The 24,646-nt window shown below is 40.5% G+C and overlaps 1 protein-coding gene across 6 annotated transcripts in view; it reads left to right on the forward strand.

The window, feature by feature from the left end:
- NAV1 (neuron navigator 1) overlaps window positions 1–24,646 on the forward strand; it is a 296,089-nt gene that overhangs the window by 250,574 nt on the left and 20,869 nt on the right. For 4 of the 6 annotated variants that reach the window (XM_082246689.1, XM_082246690.1, XM_082246693.1 and 1 more), the window contains 12 exons: window positions 42–163; window positions 1,404–1,582; window positions 1,810–1,972; window positions 6,073–6,229; window positions 8,099–8,193; window positions 13,422–13,517; window positions 14,330–14,425; window positions 14,507–14,672; window positions 15,002–15,237; window positions 16,510–16,664; window positions 20,964–21,035; window positions 21,156–21,352. In XM_082246689.1, the coding sequence (XP_082102815.1) occupies window positions 42–163; window positions 1,404–1,582; window positions 1,810–1,972; window positions 6,073–6,229; window positions 8,099–8,193; window positions 13,422–13,517; window positions 14,330–14,425; window positions 14,507–14,672; window positions 15,002–15,237; window positions 16,510–16,664; window positions 20,964–21,035; window positions 21,156–21,352 (1,734 nt within the window). The remainder of the gene's footprint in view (window positions 1–41; window positions 164–1,403; window positions 1,583–1,809; window positions 1,973–6,072; window positions 6,230–8,098; window positions 8,194–13,421; window positions 13,518–14,329; window positions 14,426–14,506; window positions 14,673–15,001; window positions 15,238–16,509; window positions 16,665–20,963; window positions 21,036–21,155; window positions 21,353–24,646) is intronic. The other 2 variants (XM_082246691.1, XM_082246694.1) reach the window with 1 other exon arrangement.

Consider the following 24,646-nt stretch of genomic DNA (forward strand, 5'->3'; position numbering starts at 1 on the left):
TCATAAGCTGATAAATCTTTATTAATATTTTGTGATTCTAGAGCTGCGAATTAGGCGCCAGAATTCTTCTGATAGCATCTGCAGCCTAAATAGCATTTCCAGTCACTGCAGCGCCGGAAGTGTCAAGGATAGTGATGCCAAAAAGAAGAAGAAGAAGAGTTGGGTAAGCTGTTTCTTGAGATAACATATAAAGAATATAAAGCAATTAGGGGTGATTCATGTCCTATGTTATCAAAACATATGTGCAAAAGAGGTCCAAAACATTATACATTTTAATCAATGTCATTTAACATTAGATCCTTTATGTTGTCCCCTGCCATGAATGTTTTAGAGACGGGATGTGTTGGATTCAACACACAGTTAAGTGGACTGATCTTTTAAAGGCAGTTGAAGACTTCTATTTTTCACAAATTGAGACCACCTTCACTCTCAGTTGAATGTACACCTAAAAATTATTATTCAGAAAACGGATCAGCATGATTAAAGATCAATACATATAATACAATACAATACAAGTCAAAACAATCAATACAGTTAAATGTACTTGGACATGTCAGTTTTGGTGGATAATGGCTAACTAGAGCATTCTTTACTTTTCACAGAAAAAAACATTGATAGTAAAAGTTGGGTACATGTACGCTGGCAAAGAGACTGAGTTCTCTGAAAGATATTATGGACAGTAGTGAGGTTTTATGTAAATGTAACTATGTTTGAGACAGGCTTGAAAATGCATGTTACCGGGATACTGTAAAATTCAATTTTTAAAGGAAATAGGGAAGCTGTATGCTGACTTGCTAACAGTATCCCTGTAACATTATTATGTTCAATTAAATATTTTATTTAAAAAAATGTTCATATTTTTGTACTTGACAGTGTCTGGTATTAGAATTAAAGTGGTTGTAAACCCTTAAATATACCCAGTGAAGTGACTAGCCTCAGGTGATACACAAAATCAAAATCTTTCTACAAAGGTTATACCTGTTTATCTGTTTCTCTTTTCTACAGCCATTTAAAGTGCAGAATATATACAGCTTGCCTGAGCTTTCAGAAAGCAGGGGGTGGGAATCTGAAATTACACTTTGCAGAGCTCAGTGAGAATTGATTGGAGCCAGGGGTTGTACCCCCCTTCACACAGGAACAGAGCTGAGGCAGTCAATCACAAGCTGTGTGCTGGAGCCCTCTCTCGTCACCTTTTTATTCTTGATGTCAGGAAAACTTGTCAGAAATACCTTATTCAGATAGAGGAATGACACTTATTGCTCTGGATTAGGAAAAGCACACAATATAGAGGGATTTGCTTTGTTCATGTCAGAGGTTCACAACCACTTTAAGGATTTTTTTTTTTTTTTGCTCAATGGGTATATATCATTTTATATTATTCTACTTTAACTCATTATTTACAGCTACGTAGCTCTTTTAATAAAGCATTCAATATGAAGAAGGGACCCAAATCAGGCAATTCTTATTCTGATATTGAAGAAACGGCCACTCCCGATTCATCTGCACCGACCTCTCCGAAACAGCAGCAAGGACCTCCAGGTCCACCATCACCTTCAATACACTCATCACCATCCTCTTCTGTGTATGTATCTCTCCCTCCTATCTTTTGATTATGTATAAGAAATGATAGTGTTTTTTTCATTGCTGTAAGGCCATTTGAATAGTTATAGAGCATCTAGGAAGCACTAGAAAAGCAAACCTTCCATGTATACACTGGTTCTGTATGGTTTATGCCATAACTAAACTAAAGTGAAGGCAGTTAACTAATTATTCAATGCAGTCAGCTAATATTTCTTTCTCTCTATATAGCATATTTGAGACTCAAGAAGGGGAAGAGCCAGAAAAGAGAGAAGTATCAGAATTACGTTCGGAATTATGGGAAAAAGAGATGAAGTTAACTGACATTCGCTTGGAAGCACTTAACTCTGCTCATCAGCTGGAGCAACTACGGGAAACTATGCATAATATGCAGGTAATAAAAAGGGGTTGTAAGTAGCCTAGTTTATAAACACTGGAGAAGAGGAGAGTGCTGTTTATAGCAGTGCATCATGTTCTAACATTTTTCAACTGAGCATCAAATTAGTTGCTAAAGGTTACACCACTTCTTTTCTTTACCGTGGAGACAAGCTGCTATGTACATAACCCTATTTGATGTCATATTGCCAGATGCCAGTTCTATAATAAGCTACCGTATATACTCGAGTATAAGCCGACCCGAGTATAAGCCGAGGCCCCTACTTTTACCACAAAAAGATGGTAAAAATGATTGACTCGAGTATAAGCCTAGGGTGAGAATGCAGGGCGGCGGGCATGGTACAGGAGAATGCAGGGCGGCGGGCATGGTACAGGAGAATGCAGGGTACTGGCATGGTACAGGAGAATGCAGGGTGACTGGCATGGTAAAGGAGAATGCAGGGTGACTGGCATGGTGCAGGAGAATGCAGGGTGACTGGCATGGTACAGGAGAATGCAGGGTACTGGCATGGTACAGGAGAATGCAGGGTACTGGCATGGTACAGGAGAATGCAGGGTACTAGCATGGTACAGGAGAATGCAGGGTACTGGCATGGTACAGGAGAATGCAGGGTGACTGGCATGGTGCAGGAGAATGCAGGGTGACTGGCATGGTACAGGAGAATGCAGGGTACTGGCATGGTACAGGAAAATGCAGGGTGACTGGCATGGTACAAGAGGATCCGGGGTTGTGGGCATACTACAGGAGATGCAGTGCTGTGGGCATGGTATAGGTGGACCATTCCCGCAGCACTGCATCCCTTGTAGTATGCCCGCAGCCCTGCATAATGGCAGGTAGTGCAGCTGTTTCACTTACCTGTTCCAGAGGCGCCTTCATTTTAAAAACGGCACCGCCCGGCGCCGACACGTCATTGCGCACGCGCCGCCACCGCTCGTATACTTTCGGCTATTCCCGGCCTCTCCCGAGCGGCGGCGGCGCGTGCGCAGTGACATGTATGTATGACATATATGTATGCGCCGAGCGGTGCCATTTTTAAAGCTTAAGCACTTCGGAGCGGCCAGGGACTTTTTTTTTTTTTTTCTTGACTCGAGTATAAGCCGAGGGGGACGTTTTCAGCACAAAAAAAATGTGCTGAAAAACTCGGCTTATACTCGAGTATATACGGTATTTATTTAAAATTAGTGATTTTTAAAGCAGTATGTTGTTATTGTGGATTCCTGCATTATGCGCTGGACTGATTTTGTTGTATTTCTGAACAAAAAAAGCATATACAGTACATCTCCCAATACGGGCACATTTCCCCGTGTTTTGTCTCTTACCACTTAGTGAGCTCCTAACTTCCTGCAGTTAGCTCACAACGCTGCACTGTAATCTAAAACAGCGTTTTCAGCCCTGACTGACTTTGACCCAGAACACCTCCCCCTCTACTCAACTCCATAAAATCCTTCTCTTTTTCTAATTTAATTTGCTCAGACATACACTTTAAAGAGGAAGTAAACCCTCCTCTGCAAGTTGTACCTATAGGTAAGCCTATGATAAGGCTTACCTATAGATACTGTAAATATGTCCTAAACATGTACCGTTTAGGAGATATTTACCTTACATGCAGCCAGTCACTGGCACAGGCGCTCTGAAGGAATGGCCGCTGGTGCTGTTCCTTCAGAGCCCCGTGCCATGACAATTGGCTCCTGCGCACGTGTGTGGGAGTGACGTCACTGCGGCTCCGACCAATCGGATGGCCGGATGCCGCGATCCCGGAAGACGGGCGACTGAACATGTCGCCCGTCATACAGGTAAGCGGGTGGCACGGCGGGGGCTCGTTCTAAGGTAAGTATTTCATAATGAGCTAATATGCAATGCATACTAGCTCATTATGGGTTTCTCTTTCAGGGTGAGAAAAAAAAATAAAAAATTTGGGTTTACAACCTCTTTAATGTTTTATGGATAAGTCCACCCTAACACTAAAATTCCTTTATCTACAAAGATTACAATTTAACACTAACCTATCTAGCCCTGTAAATAAGAAATCAGTATACATACCGTCCCGATCCCACGTTGAGCTGTCAGCTGCGGCTTCACTGTGGAGGCGGGTGCAGAGGACACAACCGACAACAGAAGCCTCATAGTATGTCTAATGCCTTGTACACACGTTCAGATAATCGTACGAAAAGAATCGCTTTTCACTTGATCGCACGATAATCTGATCGTTAGTACACAGCTTTCGACAGCCGATCATGACAGTTCGTCCAACAAAATCCGAAGGGGCAAACACGAAAACTTCTGTTGTACGATAGCCTAGCGAACGACAATCGTTTAATCAGTACAGTATGCGTTTGCTAAAAATCGATAGACAAAGACCATGCATAATCAGAAACACTAAAATAGCACGGAAAAAGCCTGGCTTCCATTGTTTTTGTTTTGCACCATCTGATACGTAGCTAAGCAACCAGGAAGCTTTTCCGGAATCATACGAAAAAAATCCTACGTTTATATGCATTGTTGAATTAGATATTAGTATCATGCAACAAAATGCAAATGATAAGTCGTCCGATTATCTGAACGTATGTACGAGGCATAAGGGTGACGTTACTTCCTATTCATTTCACAGCCGTTGTCGGCTGTGTCCTCTGAAGAGCTTCCGCCGCTTCAAAAAAAGGTATGTATACTGATTTCTTCTTTACAAGGTTAGATATGTTATTGTTAGATATTGGATGTCTGTAGATGCAGGGATTTTAGTGTTAGGGTGGACTTACACTTTAAGGTCAACTGGTATATTTTAGTAATTTAGGCTGGCCATAGACAGTTTAAATCTCGGTCATTTCAGGAGGGACTGGCCAAGATTCTAATCATGTATGTGCAGGCTGATTGTATCAAAGCTAATCAATCGATCAACTTGAGTGCAACCAGCCTGTCAGATTTTTCATCTGATTATTGCCAGCTGCAACAGCCTCTGGCAAAAATCATTGCGTGTTCTCCAAACCCCGCTGGAAGAACACAATTGCTCCGCGGGAAGGATTCCCCCATCAACACTGACTGTGGTTGCAGGAAAGAAAATCTCTCCATCTATGGCCGGATTTAGCATGATTAAAATGATTCACCTCTCTTCAGACTTATCTCATCTTTAACATATGTTATGGCACTTGTTAGTGCATTGCATTAAAGCATGTGTTACCCCAATACTTCATATTCCTAAAATGTGCCTGCTTTACCATGTACTTCTATGATAAAGTATACTGTTCTCTTTGTATTGCTTCCTTTATGTGAAATCCCTGGTGTTCCTACCAGTCCCTCTGCTTTACTAATAAAAACTGACCACACTAAGCAGGAGAACACAACGTGGTCAGTTCTCTAGCTATGCTGGGAACTCAGCCTGCTCTCCTCCAATGATCAGAATTGTCCTGACATGCCCCCGCTGCATAGCCATTCACTGGGAAGCTCAGTGTGCTGCTGCTTCTCCTCCCCCCAGCTCTTATGCAGCTGAGAACAGAGGGAATGTGATCACTTATAAAAAAGGGAAAAAGGTATTTATAATGTTTTTTTATATCTATACAAAAATGTGTTGCCTTTAATTTATATTTTAAACTGAATGGGTTGTTTTACAAGGTGGCTGTTTACAAAAACTTTAAGGCAGCTCATTCATTTGGCAGTTCATTTAAAATGAATAATACCGCAATGCACTGACATGCACATAGTGCTTTAACATGAAGTGCAATGATGCCCATCACCCCACAGCATAGGTGTAAAGACAGTTTTTAGAAAATCTGGAAATGTCATTTTTACCTTGCTGTTCTAAAATACATTGTCATTCAAAATAGGCAATTTCCTGTGTTGTTAGGTTTTAACTATAATAGGTAGCAATGTTTTTCAATGGAATGTTGATTTACATATACTTAAAATAAGCTTAGTAGCACAATCATGTACACAGTGCAGTATTTTACTAATTGATATTTTGGTAAACCCAGCTCAATTTGTACACGGACTCAAAAAAAGCATCTGTGTTAACTGACCCTTTTAGTACCAAGATTTCCTCTTTTTGTAACACTGTGTTGTATAACATATGAAAATGACAGTTTAAACCATGTTTACATTTTTCTTAGCTTGAAGTTGACCTTTTGAAGGCAGAAAATGACCGCCTAAAAGTAGTGCCACCCTCCTCAGTAAGTGCAAGTAACCTGCCATCTTGCCCATCTCCACGGCGGTCTCTAGCTTTGTCTCTCACGCAGTCTCTAGGAATTCCTCCATCATCCGATACAGGTAAGGAGATGTTCTCTGCAACTTTGAAGAACAGCAATACTAAACTTTTCTTTTCAGATGGAAAGACAATCTGACAGGTTGAGTATTTTCAGCGTACTCTCCCATTTGTCAGTGGGCAGAGTGGTATGGAGCATTCATTAGACATAGATATGCATGAGTTGGAAAGAAAGAACTTTGGCTTGTGTTTTATGGAGGTAAGCTAACACCAAATGTGTTAGCTTATCTCCGTAATATCAGTTTGTAAAAGAAATATATAATGGTCATCAGTGTTGGGGGTAACGAGTTACAAAGTAACGGATTACAGTAACTACATTACTTTTTTTGGTAACAAAGTAATATAACTAGTTACAATACTAATATTGGTAACTACACTACTTTACTAGGCTATAGGAGGTAACTACACTACTTTACTAGGCTATAGGAGGTAACTACACTACTTTTCTAGGTTATAGGAGGTAACTACACTACTTTACTAGGCTATAGGAAAGTGCTTTCCTGCGTTACCCAAGCTGTGCGATACAATCGTTATTTCGAAAAATAGAAAGGGATGAAGTTTATGACTTTTTGTTGCACTTTGTTTTATTCTGTTTTTTCAGGTTTTGTTCTCATGTTTCCCAAAGCCTGAGTTTATACAATAAACTCTATGCAGAAAGAGTGTCATGTATCTTCTTCTACACGGTCAATTAAGAAAGAGGAAAGTAAAGTAATAAGTAGTGAAGTTACTTTTCAAATGCAGTAACTAGTAAAGTAATCTCGTTACAATTTACAGAAGTAACTAGTAACTAGTTAAATTTTTTGAGTAACTACCCCAACACTGATGGTCATACATGGTTATTAAGGCAAATAAGGTGAGATATGAGCCACAACCTCATACCTTCTTTAACCTGTTTTGGTCATTTGCATTACTCAGCTAATGTGCAAGAAGTTATTCCTTTTCTCTGTGGATGTATAGTCTGAGATTCCCACTGGTCATTTTTACATTGGGCTAGAAATGGACCATGCATGACCTCTGGTTCCTGCTACCATAATTTAGTTTGAAACCACCAAATAATAAACAATAGGAAGTGCTTCACTTTTGTGTCTGCTTTATCAGAAGATTAGGCTTTATATCCGGTCTATTTAACATTCCTTAGGCCTCTTGCACACTGCAGCATTTCACATAGGCGCGTAAACAAGTGCTGTGTATTCTTGAGTAAAAAACAAAATAGAAAAATCCCAGTCAGTATTTTGGCTTAGTATGCGCAAATGCGTGCATATAAGCATAACTATTAATGGATTTTGCCTAGCAATGTATTGTGCACATAAATGCCTTCCAGAAATTCCATCCAGAAATGCTGATCTCCAGACATCAGTACCGTGTGCAAGAGGCCTTAGAGCTGTTATTAGCTGTTAGAGCTGTTATTAGCTGATATTCCAACGTACCAAATGTTGTGGAAAGTTCAGTTCTGCTTTTGTGGTGAATGTTTATGTTTGGAGTGTGTTTCGAATGTGTTAGACAAGCACTTAAAAATGCTTATGTATTACCTCATTGGTTGTATGATGACTTTGTCATTGCTTTGTTCTTTAATAAACCTTTTCTGCTAAAAAAAAAAAAAAAAATGCATATGTATGCTTGCTATCACACTAACCAATACACACTCACTTGTAGTAAGCAATGCTCATATTATTTGCATCGCTTGTAGATATTGGATTGTCCAGGAAGCAAGGTAATCCTAACATTAAAAACAATTCCACACTCAAACATCAAATTGTAAAGCAAGCCTTTTATTCACAATTTCATCTTCTGCATAAGAAACTCCTGATTGACTATTATAGGCTGACAAAAATTAATTCTACACTGATAATGAAATTGTGGTGCATCTTTTTCAGATATTTCTCCAATGGATAGTATAAATGGTTCTCTACAGAGGGAAGTGACATTGCGTGTTGTTATAAGAGTTCCCCCACAGCATATTATTAAAGGGGTAAGTTTGTATGGTCTCTCACATTACAATCTTCTGATACAGTGGGTACGGAAAGTATTCAGACCCCCTTAAATTTTTCACTCTTTGTTATATTGCAGCCATTTGCTAAAATCATTTAAGTTCATTCTTCTTCCTCATGAATGTACACATAGCACCCCATACTGACAGAAAAACACAGAATTGTTGACATTGTTGCAGATTTATTAAAAAAGAAAAACTGAAATATCACATGGTCCTAAGTATTCAGACCCTTTGCTCAGTATTTAGTAGAAGCCCCCTTTTGATCTAATACAGCCAGGAGTCTTTTTGGGAAAGATGCAACAAGTCTTTCACACCTGGATTTGGGGATCCTCTGCCATTCCTCCTTGCAGATCCTCTCCAGTTCTGTCAGGTTGGATGGTAAACGTTGGTGGACAGCCATTTTTAGGTCTCTCCAGAGATGCTTAATTGGGTTTAAGTCAGGGCTCTGGCTGGGTCATTCAAGAACAGTCACGGAGTTGTTGTGAAGCCACTCCTTTGTTATTTTAGCTGTGTGCTTAGGGTCATTGTCTTGTTGGAAGGTAAACCTTCGGCCCAGTCTGAGGTCCAGAGCACTCTGGAGAAGGTTTTTGTCCAGGATATCCCTGTACTTGACCGCATTCATCTTTCCCTCGATTGCAACCAGTCGTCCTGTCCCTGCAGCTGAAAAACACCCCGACAGCATGATGCTGCCACCACCATGCTTCACTGTTGGGACTGTATTGGACAGGTGATGAGCAGTGCCTGGTTTTCTCCACACATACCGCTTAGAATTAAGGCCAAAAAGTTCTATTTTGGTCTCATCAGACCAGAGAATCTTATTTCTCACCATCTTGGAGTCCTTCAGGTGTTTTTTAGCAAACTCCATGCGGGCTTTCATGTGTCTTACACTGAGGAGAGGCTTCCGTCGGGCCACTCTGCCATAAAGCCCCGACTGGTGGAGGGCTGCAGTGATGGTTGACTTTCTACAACTTTCTCCCATCTCCTGACTGCATCTCTGGAGCTCAGCCACATTTATCTTTGGGTTCTTCTTTACCTCTCTCACCAAGGCTCTTCTCCCCCGATAGCTCAGTTTGGCCGGACAGACAACTCTAGGAAGGGTTCTGGTCGTCCCAAACGTCTTCCATTTGAGGATTATGGAGGCCACTGTGCTCTTAGGAACCTTAAGTGCAGCAGAAATCTTTTTGTAACCTTGGCCAGATCTGTGCCTTGCCACAATTCTGTCTCTGAGCTCTTCAGGCAGTTCCTTTGACCTCATGATTCTCATTTGCTCTGACATGCATTGTGATCTGGAAGGTCTTATATAGACAGGTGTGTGGCTTTCCTAATCAAGTCCAATTAGTATAATCAAACACAGCTGGACTCAAATGAAGGTGTAGAACCATCTCAAGGATGATCAGAAGAAATGGAAAGCACCTGAGTTAAATATATGAGTGTCACAGCAAAGGGTCTGAATACTTAGGACCATGTGATATTTCAGTTTTTCTTTTTTTAATAAATCTGCAACAATGTCAACAATTCTGTGTTTTTCTGTCAGTATGGGGTGCTATGTGTACATTCATGAGGAAGAAGAATGAACTTAAATGATTTTAGCAAATGGCTGCAATATAACAAAGCGTGAAAAATTTAAGGGGGTCTGAATACTTTCCGTACCCACTGTATGTCTGTTGAGATGTAAGTGTTTGCAATTTCATTTGTTGAAGCTGAAGGGTTAAATGCCTGCTTAGTCTGGTTGGTGTACAGTAGGTGAATACTTACCTTATTTTTCACTCCTGCAAGATTCTTCCCAACCAGCTGGGGGATGTGCGGCCAGTCCCCCGAAGCCGGTCCTGGCGCTGCTCCCACATTGAAGTCATCACATACAATGAATGAGCAGCACCAAAGGTGTGATCCCCACAGCTGTCTAAAAGTGGATTTCCCTCACTTTGCAGAGATTTCCTCTTCCTGTTGTGGTAAATGTACGGTATTATATGTTACGGTAATAAAAGTTGAGCTGTAGATGGAGACGTTGGCCTTCAGTGGTAAGGAAGAGTATCCATTACTGCTGAACAGCTGTTCAGAAAAGATATAAACCACACACAAAGTGCATAGTTTTCAGGGAGCCAGCTGAGCCAGACTTGTATCATGAGAAGAACAGTAAAGCACAACCACTGTGTAGCACCGCAGATCAGCAAGCAGTGCCTGTGTATGTAATGAGCACAAATGGTCTCTTTTTTTTTTTTTTTATTCCATAAAAATTTTATTAAAGAATATGAGCATTACAAATAATATAAAAAAAGCAAGCACAAATAGTAAAAGGACAAGGTATACATCAATATTTTGAGAAGCTGTGGTGGGGTTGCCAGCGATATATGAAGTAGACCCACTAATCTCGTGAGGTAAGCGGCCCCACTTGCTATACATCAACAAACTAAGGCTAGTAAATATCAACACGTCTCTTTTACATATTGTGGAGGCCAACTTTAAACATGTAGCTTGTAGAGAAATAGTCCAGACTCCAAAAGTGTGTTCAAAGAGGAGTCCCCCTCACCAAAAATTAAAAGTCACCAGCTACAAATAGCGTAGCTGCTGACATTTAATATTAGGACACTTACCTGTCCAGGGATGCCGCAATGTCGCCACCCCAGTCGATTTTCCAATTGGCTCTCGGGTCTTACCGCCGCCATTCATTGTAAGGGAAACCAGCAGTGAAGCCTTGCGGCTCCACAGCCTTGTTCCCTACTGTGCATGTGTGAAGTCTGCTGCGCTTTGTGAATGGCCCGGCAGCAGGGAAGGAAGAGGAGGGGCCAAACTTCTGAGGGACCTCGCATCGGCGAGGTCTCCTGGAAGTGGGGATGTGTACCTGTCAAAAACGCTTTAAGGACTTCCTGCCCATGTCTATTCATCAGCTTTGCATCAAGCACAAACAAAATAGATGTGTCAGCACAGGCCAATGTGGAAAAAGCTATTCATCCTTCTAGATAGCTAAAAGATAAACTGGATCTTCTTAGACCTGCAGGCCTGTTACAGCATAGCTTGCATGCATTCTAACACACTCACAAACAGAACCCAGAGGACATTTAAATTATACCCTCCAGTGGTTTACCCACTGTCTACCTTTAAAATATATCAATGAGACTGGTAAACCCTATCAATGGCTGTGCCCTGAACGGAAAAGGGCTGTTTATTACAATATAAAGTATATACCTAAACAGAATAATAAAAAAGAGTATACCCATTAAAAGCTTAATTGAACCTCCCTATTTATCACCATACTTCGGTTAGCCTACATATCCAGCAATAAATATGCTCTTCTTTCAGTGTATTTTTCCATACTATGTGCTGCAGCAAGGGCTGCAACCTACACTGACAGAGGGAAAACTTATTTGGTGAGCTGGGATTAGCAGATCTATATCTTATTTCTACCACTTTTTATGGAGGGATTTCTCTGAGATTGCAGCCACTTAGGATGGAATTTTTGCTTCCAATGTTGTAGAAGATGGTACAGAACATCAGGTAATTCTTTTGTCTTTCTTGAAAAGCCATATATGGTATTCTTTCAAATGTTAAGTAACTGGCTCACTCTTCAGTCATTACATTCTTCAGCCATTTACAGGCCTCAAGCAGAGCATAAAAAACAAATTATTTTTGGCACTGTGATATTGCTTGATGCCAGTTGTACTTTGCATTGTAGTTATTTCGAAAAAAAAGAATGTATTATTTTTCAGAATATACTGTATATGTGAATGTTAGGAACAATTTGTCAGTGTATTCATGCTATAAAACTTCTTGCTTTATTTTTTAGTTATATATGTATAGGGGGTTAGGGGGTGGAGGGAAGAGAGACCGCCACATATGCCCATTACATTTTAAAGTAAAATTAAAGTTTAATTACATTTTTATAAACATGTTATACTTACTTGCCCTGTACAACAGTTTTGCACTGAGCCGCCCTGATCCTCCTCTTCTCACATGTCCCACAAGAGCTCTGGCTCCTCCCCCACACCAAGTGCCCCCATAGCAAGCCACTTGCTATGGGGGTACACGTGCATGCTTACTCCCGTTCATTGACACACAGTAGGGGGGCTCGGCCCTGCCCCCCTACTCCCTCCTCCCTCCTACTGCTGTATATGACAGCAGTATCTCCTGCTACTGTGTCTGAGCCAATGAGAAGGTAGAGAGCTGGTAGAGCAGCTATTCTCGTGAACATCGCTGGATCAAGGATTGGCTTAGGTAAGTATTAGGGGGGCTGGGGGAGGCAGAGCTGCACACAGAAGGTTTTTTTACCATCATGCGGAGAATGCAACGACTTTAAGGTTTTGCATCATGGTTAGCTGTGTTGGACAGTTAGACTTTTCAAATACAGAAAATATTTTACTAAAAAAATGTTGGCGAGTCAGACATATGGAAGTTGGGAATTTTGTGTGTGATAATAGTAATTTTCAATTGTCTAAATTGCTTGGTATTGCCTCCTGGGAAAGCCCTGCATAGCCCAAATCTTAGCGGTCAATGGTGATGCCTAGCTGGTCTATAGTTAGCAAGGGTAGTAACTGCACAGTTTGATATTCAAACTTTACAAAAGCATATACAGTAATCCCCCGCTCCATCGCGGTTCAGTTTTTGCGGTCCCGATAATTCGCAGGTTTTTTTGTAATGTTATTTTACTATATAAATCATTAAAAATGAAATATTTTTGTGTTTTCCATAGCTCTTGCTATGTCTCTTAGTATCTTTTATGTGTTTAAATGAGTTTCTATTGTTTTAAAAGTGTGTTTAAAGACCTTAAAATGCTTCTACACGTACAGTGACAGTAAAATAAACATGCCTACAATGCATTTTAATAGGGTTTTTCTATTTCGCGGAATTTCACTTTTCGCGGCTGGGTCCGGAACGTAACCCCCGCAATGGAGGGGGGTTTACTGTATCACGTTTTCTAATGTAATACATAGTTGTATAGTTAGGCTGAAAAAAGGCACAATTCTATTTAGTTCAACCAGAAAATAAATAAATGAATGAAGCAAATAAATAGAAAACCACAATATACAGAACCCTATTCCCATAGTTGATCCAGGGAAAGGCAAAAAAAGCCCAATAACGCATAATCTAATTTGTTCCAGTGGGAAAAAAATTCTTCCTGATCCCACAAAAGGAAATCGGATATTCACTGGATCAACTATTTATGGTGTTACTAGGCATAAATATTAACATCCAGTTATGTTTTTTCCATTTAGGAATTGGAACATGAAAGAAGTAGGACCATAAGGCCAGTTGTACACGGGCGTAATAATTTACTGATGTTTACTCAGGAACTTGTTGACAGAAAGTCCGTGAGTAAAAAAAACCTGTGTGTAAAGACCTGAGTAATGTTGGTTATAGGCGAGTAAAGATGAGTAATCTTATAGACGAGTAAAATTTTTCTTCATTGCCAGTGTTGTAATATACTCCTTTATACTCACGTAAACATGCATATAGACAAGTAAACACGTGTATGCGAGTAAATTACTGCACTCAAATGTAAAATTTTCAATTTATGTTTTACTGCTCTCTACTCAACGCTGTATTACTGATCTTTACTCAGCTGTGCGCATGGTTGCATAGACAACAATGCATCTCCATTTCATATCCGTAAAAAACATGGCGTTTTTTTACTCCCGTGTGCAAGAGGCCTAAGTCACACCATATACATACTGTATTTTATATATTCCCCACTTTGATCACCTGAAATGTGCACTTATGGAAAATACACCATAAGGCAAACCTTTTTTCCTAAATATAGGTGTTTATTGGACAAGCCATCCATTTGATAGCTATCCATTTGTGAATATTGATAATGAATGTGTTCTTCATTCACTGCTTTATGTTTACATGTAACTTGTGTAAAAGCGAAAGTCAGCTGGATGTAAAGCCCAATGCCCTCTCTTCTTGTATTGACGCATCACTTCATATATGCGCATATCAAGTAATTCCTAGGCATAAATGGGGAAACAGCTGTAAACATGTTTTTTAGTAGTATAAGCTTGTCTAAAAGAATTGGTTCAGGCAACATCTGTGCATATGGAACACATTTGTGGGTAATGCTACATAATTTATGTATAAGAGTGAGGTCTTTTATCTGACACTCCCATTTCTTTATCTGTAGGATCTGAAACAGCAGGAGTTCCTCTTGGGTTATGTGAAGATTAGTAACAAAGCAGATTGGAAAAGTCTGGATGAAGCTGTGTGCCAAACTTTTCAGGTACTTAGTATTACACTGTTTGCTTTTGCTTCACCTTTATTATGCCTTCTTCCTTCCTGTCACTTTTTGTTTTCTTTTCAGGATTATGTAAATCAGGTTGATCCAGGAGCTACCCTGGGCCTTGGCAAGGATTCTGTGAGTGGATACAACCTAGGACACATATCTAGGGCTCTGGATACACAAGCGCCTGAAATCCCTCCATCTAGAAATTTGCGAAACACCACCAATGTTATCTTACAGCTAAAAGGTTGGACAGTTGCCACGAGAGCTTGAGATGTTGTTGTCTTTTGTCTGTGGGCTCGTTCACATGGGGCATTTAAATCCATGTCCAGTGCAGGTCTGTGTTCTAAAGGCACAGGGATGCACAGGTGTTGTGTGCATCTCCGTGTTGCCAGTCTCATAACTTCTATTGAGACCCATTGGCTGCACTGACACATCCACTGCTCCCAGGATGATATCCATGCTTGGCCCCAAAATGCACCCAGGGTGTACAGGACATGAATTAAAATGGCCAGTGTGAACGAGGCCTTTAGCTCTTTCATGCTGATTTTTTCCTTTTCTTTTTTATATGACCAGGTCTGAAGGAAAGATGTGTGGATTTGCTGGTGTTTGAATCACTCGTCCCTAAGCCCATGCTTCAGCATTATGTTAGCCTGTTGTTGAAACATAGAAGGTTGCTGTTATCTGGTCCTAGTGGCACAGGGAAGAGCTTCCTGGCACACAGACTGGCTGAATATTTGGTGGAGAGGTCAGGGCGAGATGTTACTGCTGGCATTGTTACTGCCTACAACATGCACCAGCAGAGCTGTAAGGTTAGTGACGAGGAAATGTATTTCAGCTAATTTTCGCTTAAAACGATGTGTCTACTTGTTATAACTTAAAGTGTACTTCAAGCCAGTTTTTAAATCTGTAACAATCATTACCTCTAATAATTTTACATTACCCTTTACTATATCTTAAGGCTCTTAATATCAGGCACCAAATCCTAAATCCAGTTTGGCTCCCAGTTCCCATGGGCTGTAGTCCTTGCAACACTATAAAATAGCAGAGATTTTGCCACCACAACTCAATAGGTAGAACTTTCCAGCAACCTCATCATCTCTCTGCACCTCCCTCTGCCCATAGAAGCTAAATGATAGCATACTACCTATCTTGTTTATTGCCTCGTACACACGCAACGATTATCGGCCGACCGATCGTCCGACTTTTGTCCAGAGTGGTGTTTTGTTGGTTGGAATGTGCCTAGACTGCACACGAATTTTCTCGGCCAACAAAAATCTACTTCAGAAGTGATGTTGTGCTGGTTTACTTACCGTGTGTTTTTTCATCTCTGAGCATGCCCAGTCTTGCTCATCAGATTTTTCCCTGTCAATCTGTACTGACTGATGGAAAATCGGCCGTTGTGTTGACGGCCAACAAAAATTTTATAGCCTGCACACCAGATTTTTTTCGGCCGAAAAGTCGGAGTCGGTTGTCGGAAGCATCATACTAACAAGCCGAAAATCGGCCCGATCGGACGTTGGCCGAAAATTCACGGCCAATAATCGATGCGTGTGTACGAGGCATTAGTCTCTTGAGTGGGTTTCAAAACAAATCTCCCAGTGTCATGTGATTATGTCATATGTCTCCCAATTTATCGTCTGCAGCAGTCCCTCCTAGGCTGCAACTTTGGATATATGGAAGTGCCAGGTGACCCTTATTTCCTAGTTTTATGATACTAATAATAATTCACAGTTTATGTATATACATTTTTAATGTTAGTATTGGAGGTTTACTGAACTATATCTTTATTCTGGTGTCTTAACTGATTTATTTTATAAGGATTACCTATTTACTGTTCTTTTGGTAAAATGTTTAGGATGCTGCCTTATACCTACATGAAGGGAAGCTTTTAATTATACTTTGCTAAGCAGCAACAAGCTTGTTTTGTATTAACATGTTTACAGAAGGGCAACTCACACATCTGCCAGTTTCCTAGTAGAGGACACCAAGGCATTAATAATGCATGCTTTTTTTAATATTATTAGGTATTCTTTTTCAGGTTCAAACTGGTAATATGTGTTGTGTAACTTTGCCCAAAATAGGATCTGCAACTATACCTCTCCAACTTAGCTAACCAGATTGACAGAGAGACTGGGCCATGTGATGTTCCCTTAGTGATTTTACTGGATGATGTGGGTGAAGCTGGAGCCATCAGTGAGTTGGTGAATGGGGCCCTGACCTGCAAATACCATAAGTGGTAAGGTGTATACAGCATATAAAACTGTAGAATTTTTGTTTCACTTGAAACAGTAGAGTACTGTGTTATCCATCAATTTAGGTAGAAAGTTTGGAGTTTGAGTGACACCCTTTTTTGGATAACTTAAGTTATTTGATGCAAGCTTTAGAGATGCTTTAGATCGTTGGTCAGCAACCAGTAGATCGTGGACAGGTGACTGGTAGATCTTGGTCTGTGCTTGCTGACCTGCCATCCCAGGGCATTAGAGTGCAATGCAGAGGAACTACTTGTAAAGTTGGATCTATAGTAGGGAGCAAGAGCCGCATAAGCCAATGCCTCATCTGTAGTCCTGGCTCCTATACCATACAGAGTGATACCAACTGCACTCCACCTCTTATCCCGGCTAGCGGTCTCCAGAGAAGTGCTAGCGGCAGGAAAGAAGAAATGTTCAGGTCAGTGTGAAGCAAATCACTGGGCATAATAGTATAGGGCTGCTTTCACGCTGATGTGCTACGGTTTACTCACACCGCAGGTGCAGTGCAGTGTACCTGCAGCTTTCCTGCGGGTTTGCTGCGCTTAGCCATAGACTTCTACTATAGTCTGCGTTTGGTGCACTTTCTGAATGCAGGAGTTTTGGTGTGCTTTCAAAAAGTGGACCATGCCTGCTAGATATAATAGAAGTCTATGGTAAAGTGCAGCTAACCCAGTAAAGTTGCAAATGCACTGTGCAGGTAAGCTGCAGCACATAAGTGTGAAAGCAGCCATATAGGGGGCTCGGAACAGTAAGGGTTTATTAACATTTGAAGTTTAGGGAGTAGTAAAACCCCATATTTCAGATGTATTTTTATCACCACCTGCCCCAGGGGTAGTAGAGGGGTAAGTGAGGGCAAGATGGGGGAGTAGGAGGGTAAGTGAGGGCAGAGTTGGGGGGGGAGCTAGAAGGGACTCTGGGAACACAAAGGACAGCGAGAACAGCACCATCAAGTGCTGTAGGAACACAATTTAATGTATAAAAGGTAAGAAATACATTCACAAGGTTAAAAACAATTCCCCCCATCCTCCTGCCCCTGGTTTGGTGCCAATTACCCATCTTCTCCTGCCCCTGTTATCTTGCCAGTCCCTTTGTCCTCCCACCCATGATGTGGTGTCAGACCCTTCCTTCCCCTGGAATGGTGCCAGTCCACTGCTACCCTTCTGTCCCTGGTACATTGCCAGTCACTCCCTCCCATGTTACTTGTACCATGCCAATCACCCTCCATTATTTTCTTTACATTTCAGCTGTTAGCGGGGAAATCCCTCTGACAGCTGAAAGAACCGAGCCAGAAGGTATCAGTTTCGGGTAGCAGTGCATTTGCACAGAGTAGAAATACCTGTGCAAATGCTTAGTTTCTGCACCGATACCGTTATCGGTATCAATGCAACCATAGTTTACACTGCAGGTGGGCAGCACTTTGAAAAGTCCTGCACGCTCTATTGTCTTACAACGGAAGGTGCAGGTAAGTGAATGGGAACGCATCAAAGGTGTGTCAGTGTGAAAGGGCCATAACTCAATACATTTTTATGAATGATTTGAACCTAAGCAGATTTTCCTACTTTTGCCTTTGGTGACATTCGCCTTTATTTTATGTCCTGTGACAAAACAAGAATGAAAACCAGACAAACAAAACTAAAAAGGTTTTAGCTGCATGACACTTTACATTGTCCAATAAAACTGAAGAAAAGCTAATGGAAACCACTCATAAGCCTGTGTCCAATTTCTGAAATCTACCAAACAATTACATAAGCCTGTTAGCTGACATGGGAAGCACATTTTCCTCTTCTCTTTTTATGCATTTGGCAAGCATTTCACTTGCATGAGCAGCTACCTTCTTTTGCAATCTCAGTTTACATATTTGACAGCTGAGTCTCCTTTCACCTTATGTCGAGAGCTATACTTTCGAACATTTTTCCTAGTTTTTGTTTCATTTTTCTTTTCTACTGTAGGGTAGTGCTATTAAATATGCAGTCCTGTTGATATTATAATATATAGGTTATGTAACAAATTAAATTTTTATATTCTGCTTTTATTGTGTCTGAAGTATTTTTTTATCTGATTTATTTAGAGTAAATTTCCATTAACACCCTAATTTCTACATAGGTGGTATTTCCTTTTTTTTTCTGTCATGTTGTTTTTAGTGCCAGCTGCTTCATTTATTAGGTATTGTTGGATATTGGTTTTATGTAATCTACATTTTGATGTTTCCATGTGTGTCTCCTGGGTAAAGACCATCATTTTTCTGTGTTTTTTTTTCCTTTCCTCTCTGACGCCATTAAATAATCTGCATCCTGGCAGGCTGTAATCTTTAAAGTTTTGTTTTCCTTTTATTTACTTTTTGAGCATTGATTATGATAGTCAATTTGGTAGAAAATAGAAAACACAGTAACGTAATTAAGAAATTTCCACTGAAGCTCAATTATGAAGAGTTGTAAAGTGGAAATAATGTCTGCTATAGTTTCCCTTTAAAAAACAAACTCTGCTCTATTACTTATAGTGTATAATGCAGGGCTCGACAAACCGGGGCGCCAGGTCGCATTTGCGACTAGAATTAGCGACCTGGCGCCTGGGGTGCCCTGCAGGAGGTGTCCTGTCCCTTTTGCGCCCCCCACTTTCTCCTCGAGTGCATGGACTTCCGCGCTGTCCAAAAATTGAGGCCTCGGCTTTTCGGCCTTCTTCTGTGAGATGAGAGGCTAGAGGAACTGGCGCCCTCTTGTGGTGGCCGGGAGTAATGCATGTTCTCAATGCCTTCCAAAGAGGAAATGAGAGGGAAGTTTTTTAAGGCTTCATCTCTCTGTCCAGTTACCTTTGCTTAAAGGTAAGTGGACAGGGAGTGTGGTTATTATTATTTATTTATTTTTTAAATGTAAAAAAAATAAATAATAATAATAATTTTTTCTTTTTTTTTAATTATAAAAAAAAATAAAAAATTTTTTCTTTTTTTTTTCCAATTCTTATTATTAAAAAAAAAAAAATTATATATATATATATATATAATCTTTTTTTTTTTTATCGCCGTGCCACAGCCGAAGGCCTCTTTCACACAGGCTGTCTGATCAGGTCCGCCTGTCAGTTTTTCAGGCAGACCTGATCGGACCCTTCATTCTCCTCTATGGAGCAGTAATCTGCCGCCATCTGATCCTGTCCGCCAAAAACAGATGGATGGTGGTTCTATTTTCTATCCATCCCGTGGATCGGATCAGATGGCATCGGATGGAAAGAGACAGACAGTCTGTTTCCATCCAATTGCGCTATAGAAGAGAGTGGATTTCTAGTCGTATTTATTTGTAAATTTAGTATCCGTTTTATTAAATAAAGCTTGGTTGTTAGTTTAAAAAAAAAAAAAACTGGCTCCTAACTTTTTTAGCTGGCTCCTAGATTTCAGGCAAATTTGTCAAGCCCTGGTATAATGTATATAGTGTGCTAGTATGCACCGCATGCAGACTTACCTATCAAATGAAGCCCTCCAGTGCTGCGCTGTCAGCACTTGGGCATTTCAGTATTCTCCTGGTCTTTCCATTCGGCTACTTAAATGGCCAGGCCATGATGATGTCACTTTCATGCATGGGCATCGGAGTCCCTTCATCATTGCACAGAGCAGGGCTGTAAATGTGCTTGCAGGCGCAGCTCAGTGTACATTACTGCTGACAGGTAGGGAGATGCATTTATGTTAGAAGAGACATGTCTTTTGTTTTAAAAACATTACTTTAATTCCTATTTAATTCCTTCCTAAAATCAATACCTAGATGCCTGCCCAAATACAGCAATAACAATCTTTTTGATTACATATATGTCTTTAATTCAGTACGTAGTTTTAATACATACCCTACTCAGATTTTTAAACTGACAAATTGAAAAAAGCGGATGGCCACTGTAATGGGCTATAGACACTATAAGATTTTCTGAAGACTTTTTCCTTTAGACTTACCAAAACCATATAATATGAGGTCAAACCTAAACACTTTCAATTTGTATGAAATCTGGCAGGCCCTTGCACTACATAGAAAAGGTAAACCTGAAGGAAAATCTTATAGTGTGTATCCAGCTTTAGAAACAGCACTGTGCTTACAATTGTGATCTCAGCACAGGATATCGTGCCAGGAGACCATTTTCTACAGATGGCATGCAGCATGGGTTTAAACGTTGTTTATGCCAGCAGTATTACATTCTTAGCATTTTCTTACTTTGAGTTCTTAATATAGTGAATTATAATAGTTTACATATTGAAGTTTGTTGAATGACATTTATTAGCTGATTTTTGTTCATTTTAATGTTTTTATATACAGCCCTTACGTCATTGGAACAACGAATCATCCAGTGAAAATGACCCCAAACCATGGTTTGCACCTAAGCTTTAGGTAAACTGCAATTGTTGTGGAATAAAAATTGGAGGGCTATAGTGAATGCTCAGAATATGATATAATGTTTGTTATGCCATGAGGCAGAGCCTGATATTACAACCTTGTATCATCTTATAGGATGTTAACTTTCTCCAATAATGTGGAGCCAGCAAATGGATTCTTAGGTCGGTATTTGCGTCGGAAGCTACTGGAGTCTGAAGGCAGCATTGGGACTGGACATGGAGAGTTACTCAGGGTTCTTGACTGGGTGCCTCGGTTGTGGTACCATCTACACACCTTCCTGGAGAAGCACAGTACCCCAGACTTCCTCATAGGTACATGCAACACATATGTTAGTTTAGATTGGATGGTGTAAAACTTCTGTTGGTTTACTGTCCCTTACTGTAGCAAAAGCTGTTAAAATTTTTATAGTACCAACACAAATAAAATCGGTAAGAATTGGTTGGCACTCCAAAAGCTCCTATGTCCTTCATTTACCCCGAGGAACATGTTTGGACTGATGGTATCTTTCTGGATAATTTATTTAATGTAGTATTGCTAATAGTTTAGGTGGTCAGTATTGCTATTTAGGATATTGCTTTTTTAAAGCAGTAATAAACCCAAAACGAAAAAAATGAATATATTGCAGTTTACAAATCTTAGATGTAGTGGCTACATTAGTGATCTAGCCAGTAATGCACCTCCTATACTAGAGTGCTCCCACTCTGGATGAAACAGCAACAGAGACACCTTTGGACAGCAGCATGGGGAGTCTTGGGGGAGGGTAGAAATGGATGGACCAGCAGATTTAAATACACTAACACATTGAAGTCAATGTGAGCTCCTCAGCACCTTATAATCAGTTACAGTGACAGTTTTTTCCTTTTAAGATAAATATTTTACATGAATAAAAGCTGATCATTGTAAGCACCCCTGTCAGTACTAAATGGTTTGTCTCATCCCTCTAAAACTGATACATTTGTGGGACAAATTGCTCTGTTGAAGAACAACAGGCTTACTGGCTGGATCACCAGGTGAAATAGAAACAAAAGAAAGCCTAAAAAAAACATGTATAAACGAAAAGAAGTAGAGAAGTGCTGCTACCTTTAGGGTCCACTCACATTAGCGCGACTTGTCGGGCGACTTGGTCGCCTGACAAGTCGCGGTCGGTCGCTCGCCATTGAATAGTACAGGACCCGTTCTAATAGGAGCGACACAAGTCGCTCCGACTTAGAAAAAGGGTCCTGTACTACTTTGGGACGACCTGGAGGCGACTTGCATTGACTTCAATTATATGAAGTCCGTGCAAGTAGTGCCGAGGTCGCGGTGCACACTGTGCACCGCGACTTTACAGGTCGCCCCACAGAGTCGTGTCGCGCCAGTCTGAATGGGCGCTTAGGTAGTGTTTATTAAAACATTTTAAAATAAACAATTACTATGCACTTACATGTACAAGATATTGAAAAGCATATCAGCCATTGACTTCAAGCTGTTTTAGTAGCTAATTATATTATCCAGTTTAGCTTCTGATGAGCATGGCATGCCAGCCAAGAAAAAAAAAAAACTTTTTTTATGGCCATCATGGATAACTGGCTGTCATTTTCTGTACTGGCTTGATTATATACAAATTAACTGTAGTGTTTAAGTATACCACTAGAGACTAGACGTTTGCTGCCACAACCATACTTGGCTGCCATCTAGTGGCAGTTAAGATTATAGTCATATATGTTTTCTTTTTTATTGGGTTTAACTGGGTGTTAAAGGATAAGCTCAGCTTTAAAAAAAAAAAAATACCTAAATGCACATTTATTATTTTTTTTCTTAGGAGCCTGCAGAGTATTACACCTGCGATCAGCACATTTTGCTGTGTGATAGTTGGACTTCTGCCATAATATATAAGAATGCATAGCATACCTGCACCTTATGGCACCCTTAGCTCCTACAGTGCTATTCTTCAATGCTACACTAAAGCAATCTCTTGAGGGATTACCTGGTTTATTGTAATTTAACTAAATCAGAAAGTTTCTAGGAATCCTTTAGAATGCTAGGTGAAGGCAGGGTGAACAAAGGGGAGGATATTTTATTCACCCTGTTGACCTGGCAAATGGCATGTATCAGGCCTTGCATTAGATGGAATCTTATTGGGTAACAGTGTTAAAGTGGTACTAAACACTGCTGGGTGGTGTGCATAACATACTTGCAGCTTATTGCACATTTACCTCCAAAAGTTCTCTTTTCCAGTGATGTTACGTCCATTGCTATAGCTGACATCCTCTCCATCTCTTCTTCCAGGTTATTGGTATTCAGCTATCTTTACTGGCCAGCCCTTGATGACCTGACTTTCTTACAACTAGAAGCAAACCGCAGGCAGGCAGAAAATGACATTTTTAATACAGACAATGCATACAGTGAAGAAGGGGAGAGAGGGGGAGGGGGTTACTAAAACTGGTGCACACTCATTTTCAAAGCTTAATTGAATAAGCTAAAATTAAAAGCTGATTGGTTACTATGCACAGCTGCACTATATTCAGTGTGCTCCAGTTTTAGTAAATCTCCCCTGGAGTCTCTTTTAGAGTAAAACACCTACCTGATGGGATTTTTTTTTACAAAGCTTTTAATTCCATTTTAAGTATTTAGTGAATGATATTTAGGGAGGAGTGTAAGCACAAGTCTTGGCCATTGAAGGACAGGCAGGCTGTGCTCGCAGCACAGCCAAAAAACTGACAATGCTGAGATGGGTGTGCGCTTATGCCTACCGTCATCAGTTTAAAACAGGAAAGCAGGAGGTCTAGCAGGATCAACAGGGATTTCACACAAAGAAAGAAATACAAAGTGAGCAGGATACTTTTTAATACAAGTACATGGTACAACAGGCAATGTTGCGGTAATGTATTCTTTAATCCTGTTCCTGCATTTGCCTTCCTGTGATTGTTTTGGACAGATGCGTCATTACTGAAAAATACAGACATGTTGATGGTGTGTTATCATTATTGATAACCCTTGTATTTCAGGCTGTACTAGTAGAGTGATTAAAGTTGGTAGAATGATTAAAGCGGAGTTCCGGCCTATTTTGCAACTTTAGTGATTCCTGGAGTGCTCGCTATGCTGATCAACAATTGGGCATTTTCAAACATTTTCGGGGGGGTCCCTTACCTTATTTTCAGGGCATTTTTGATTGTAATTCCTCCTTCTCCTCACTCTGTGGCCACGGCCACAGACATCACTTCCGCCTTTGCATTGCATCCTGGGAGCTGTTTGTCATCACTCCCAGGAGGCTGGAATCAGGAAGAACTCCCAGAACACTCCCAGGAATCAGGAAGGACACTGCAGATTACACTGCTGCTTTAGATGCCTACATCCAAGATGGCGGCGCTCAGACAGCTTACCTCATCTGTAGAAACTTTACATTTTCATCTATCTCTTCTATTTGGATTTTTAAAAATGTTTTTAGATTCCATCACTTCCTGTAGATCTTATCTCAGCATGCACTTCCTTGCTGCACCACAGAAGAGGGCATGATAGGGCATGTTCACCTGTCTGGACCACACCTACCTATTACTATACCACCTCTTGTGTTATTTTTACCCACTTACTGTACAATCTGATTTAGATCTACTATCAGTTATGTA

Source organism: Pelophylax lessonae, assembly GCF_965119305.1.
Source record: "Pelophylax lessonae genome assembly, chromosome: 2".
Classification (NCBI taxonomy): domain Eukaryota; kingdom Metazoa; phylum Chordata; class Amphibia; order Anura; family Ranidae; genus Pelophylax; species Pelophylax lessonae.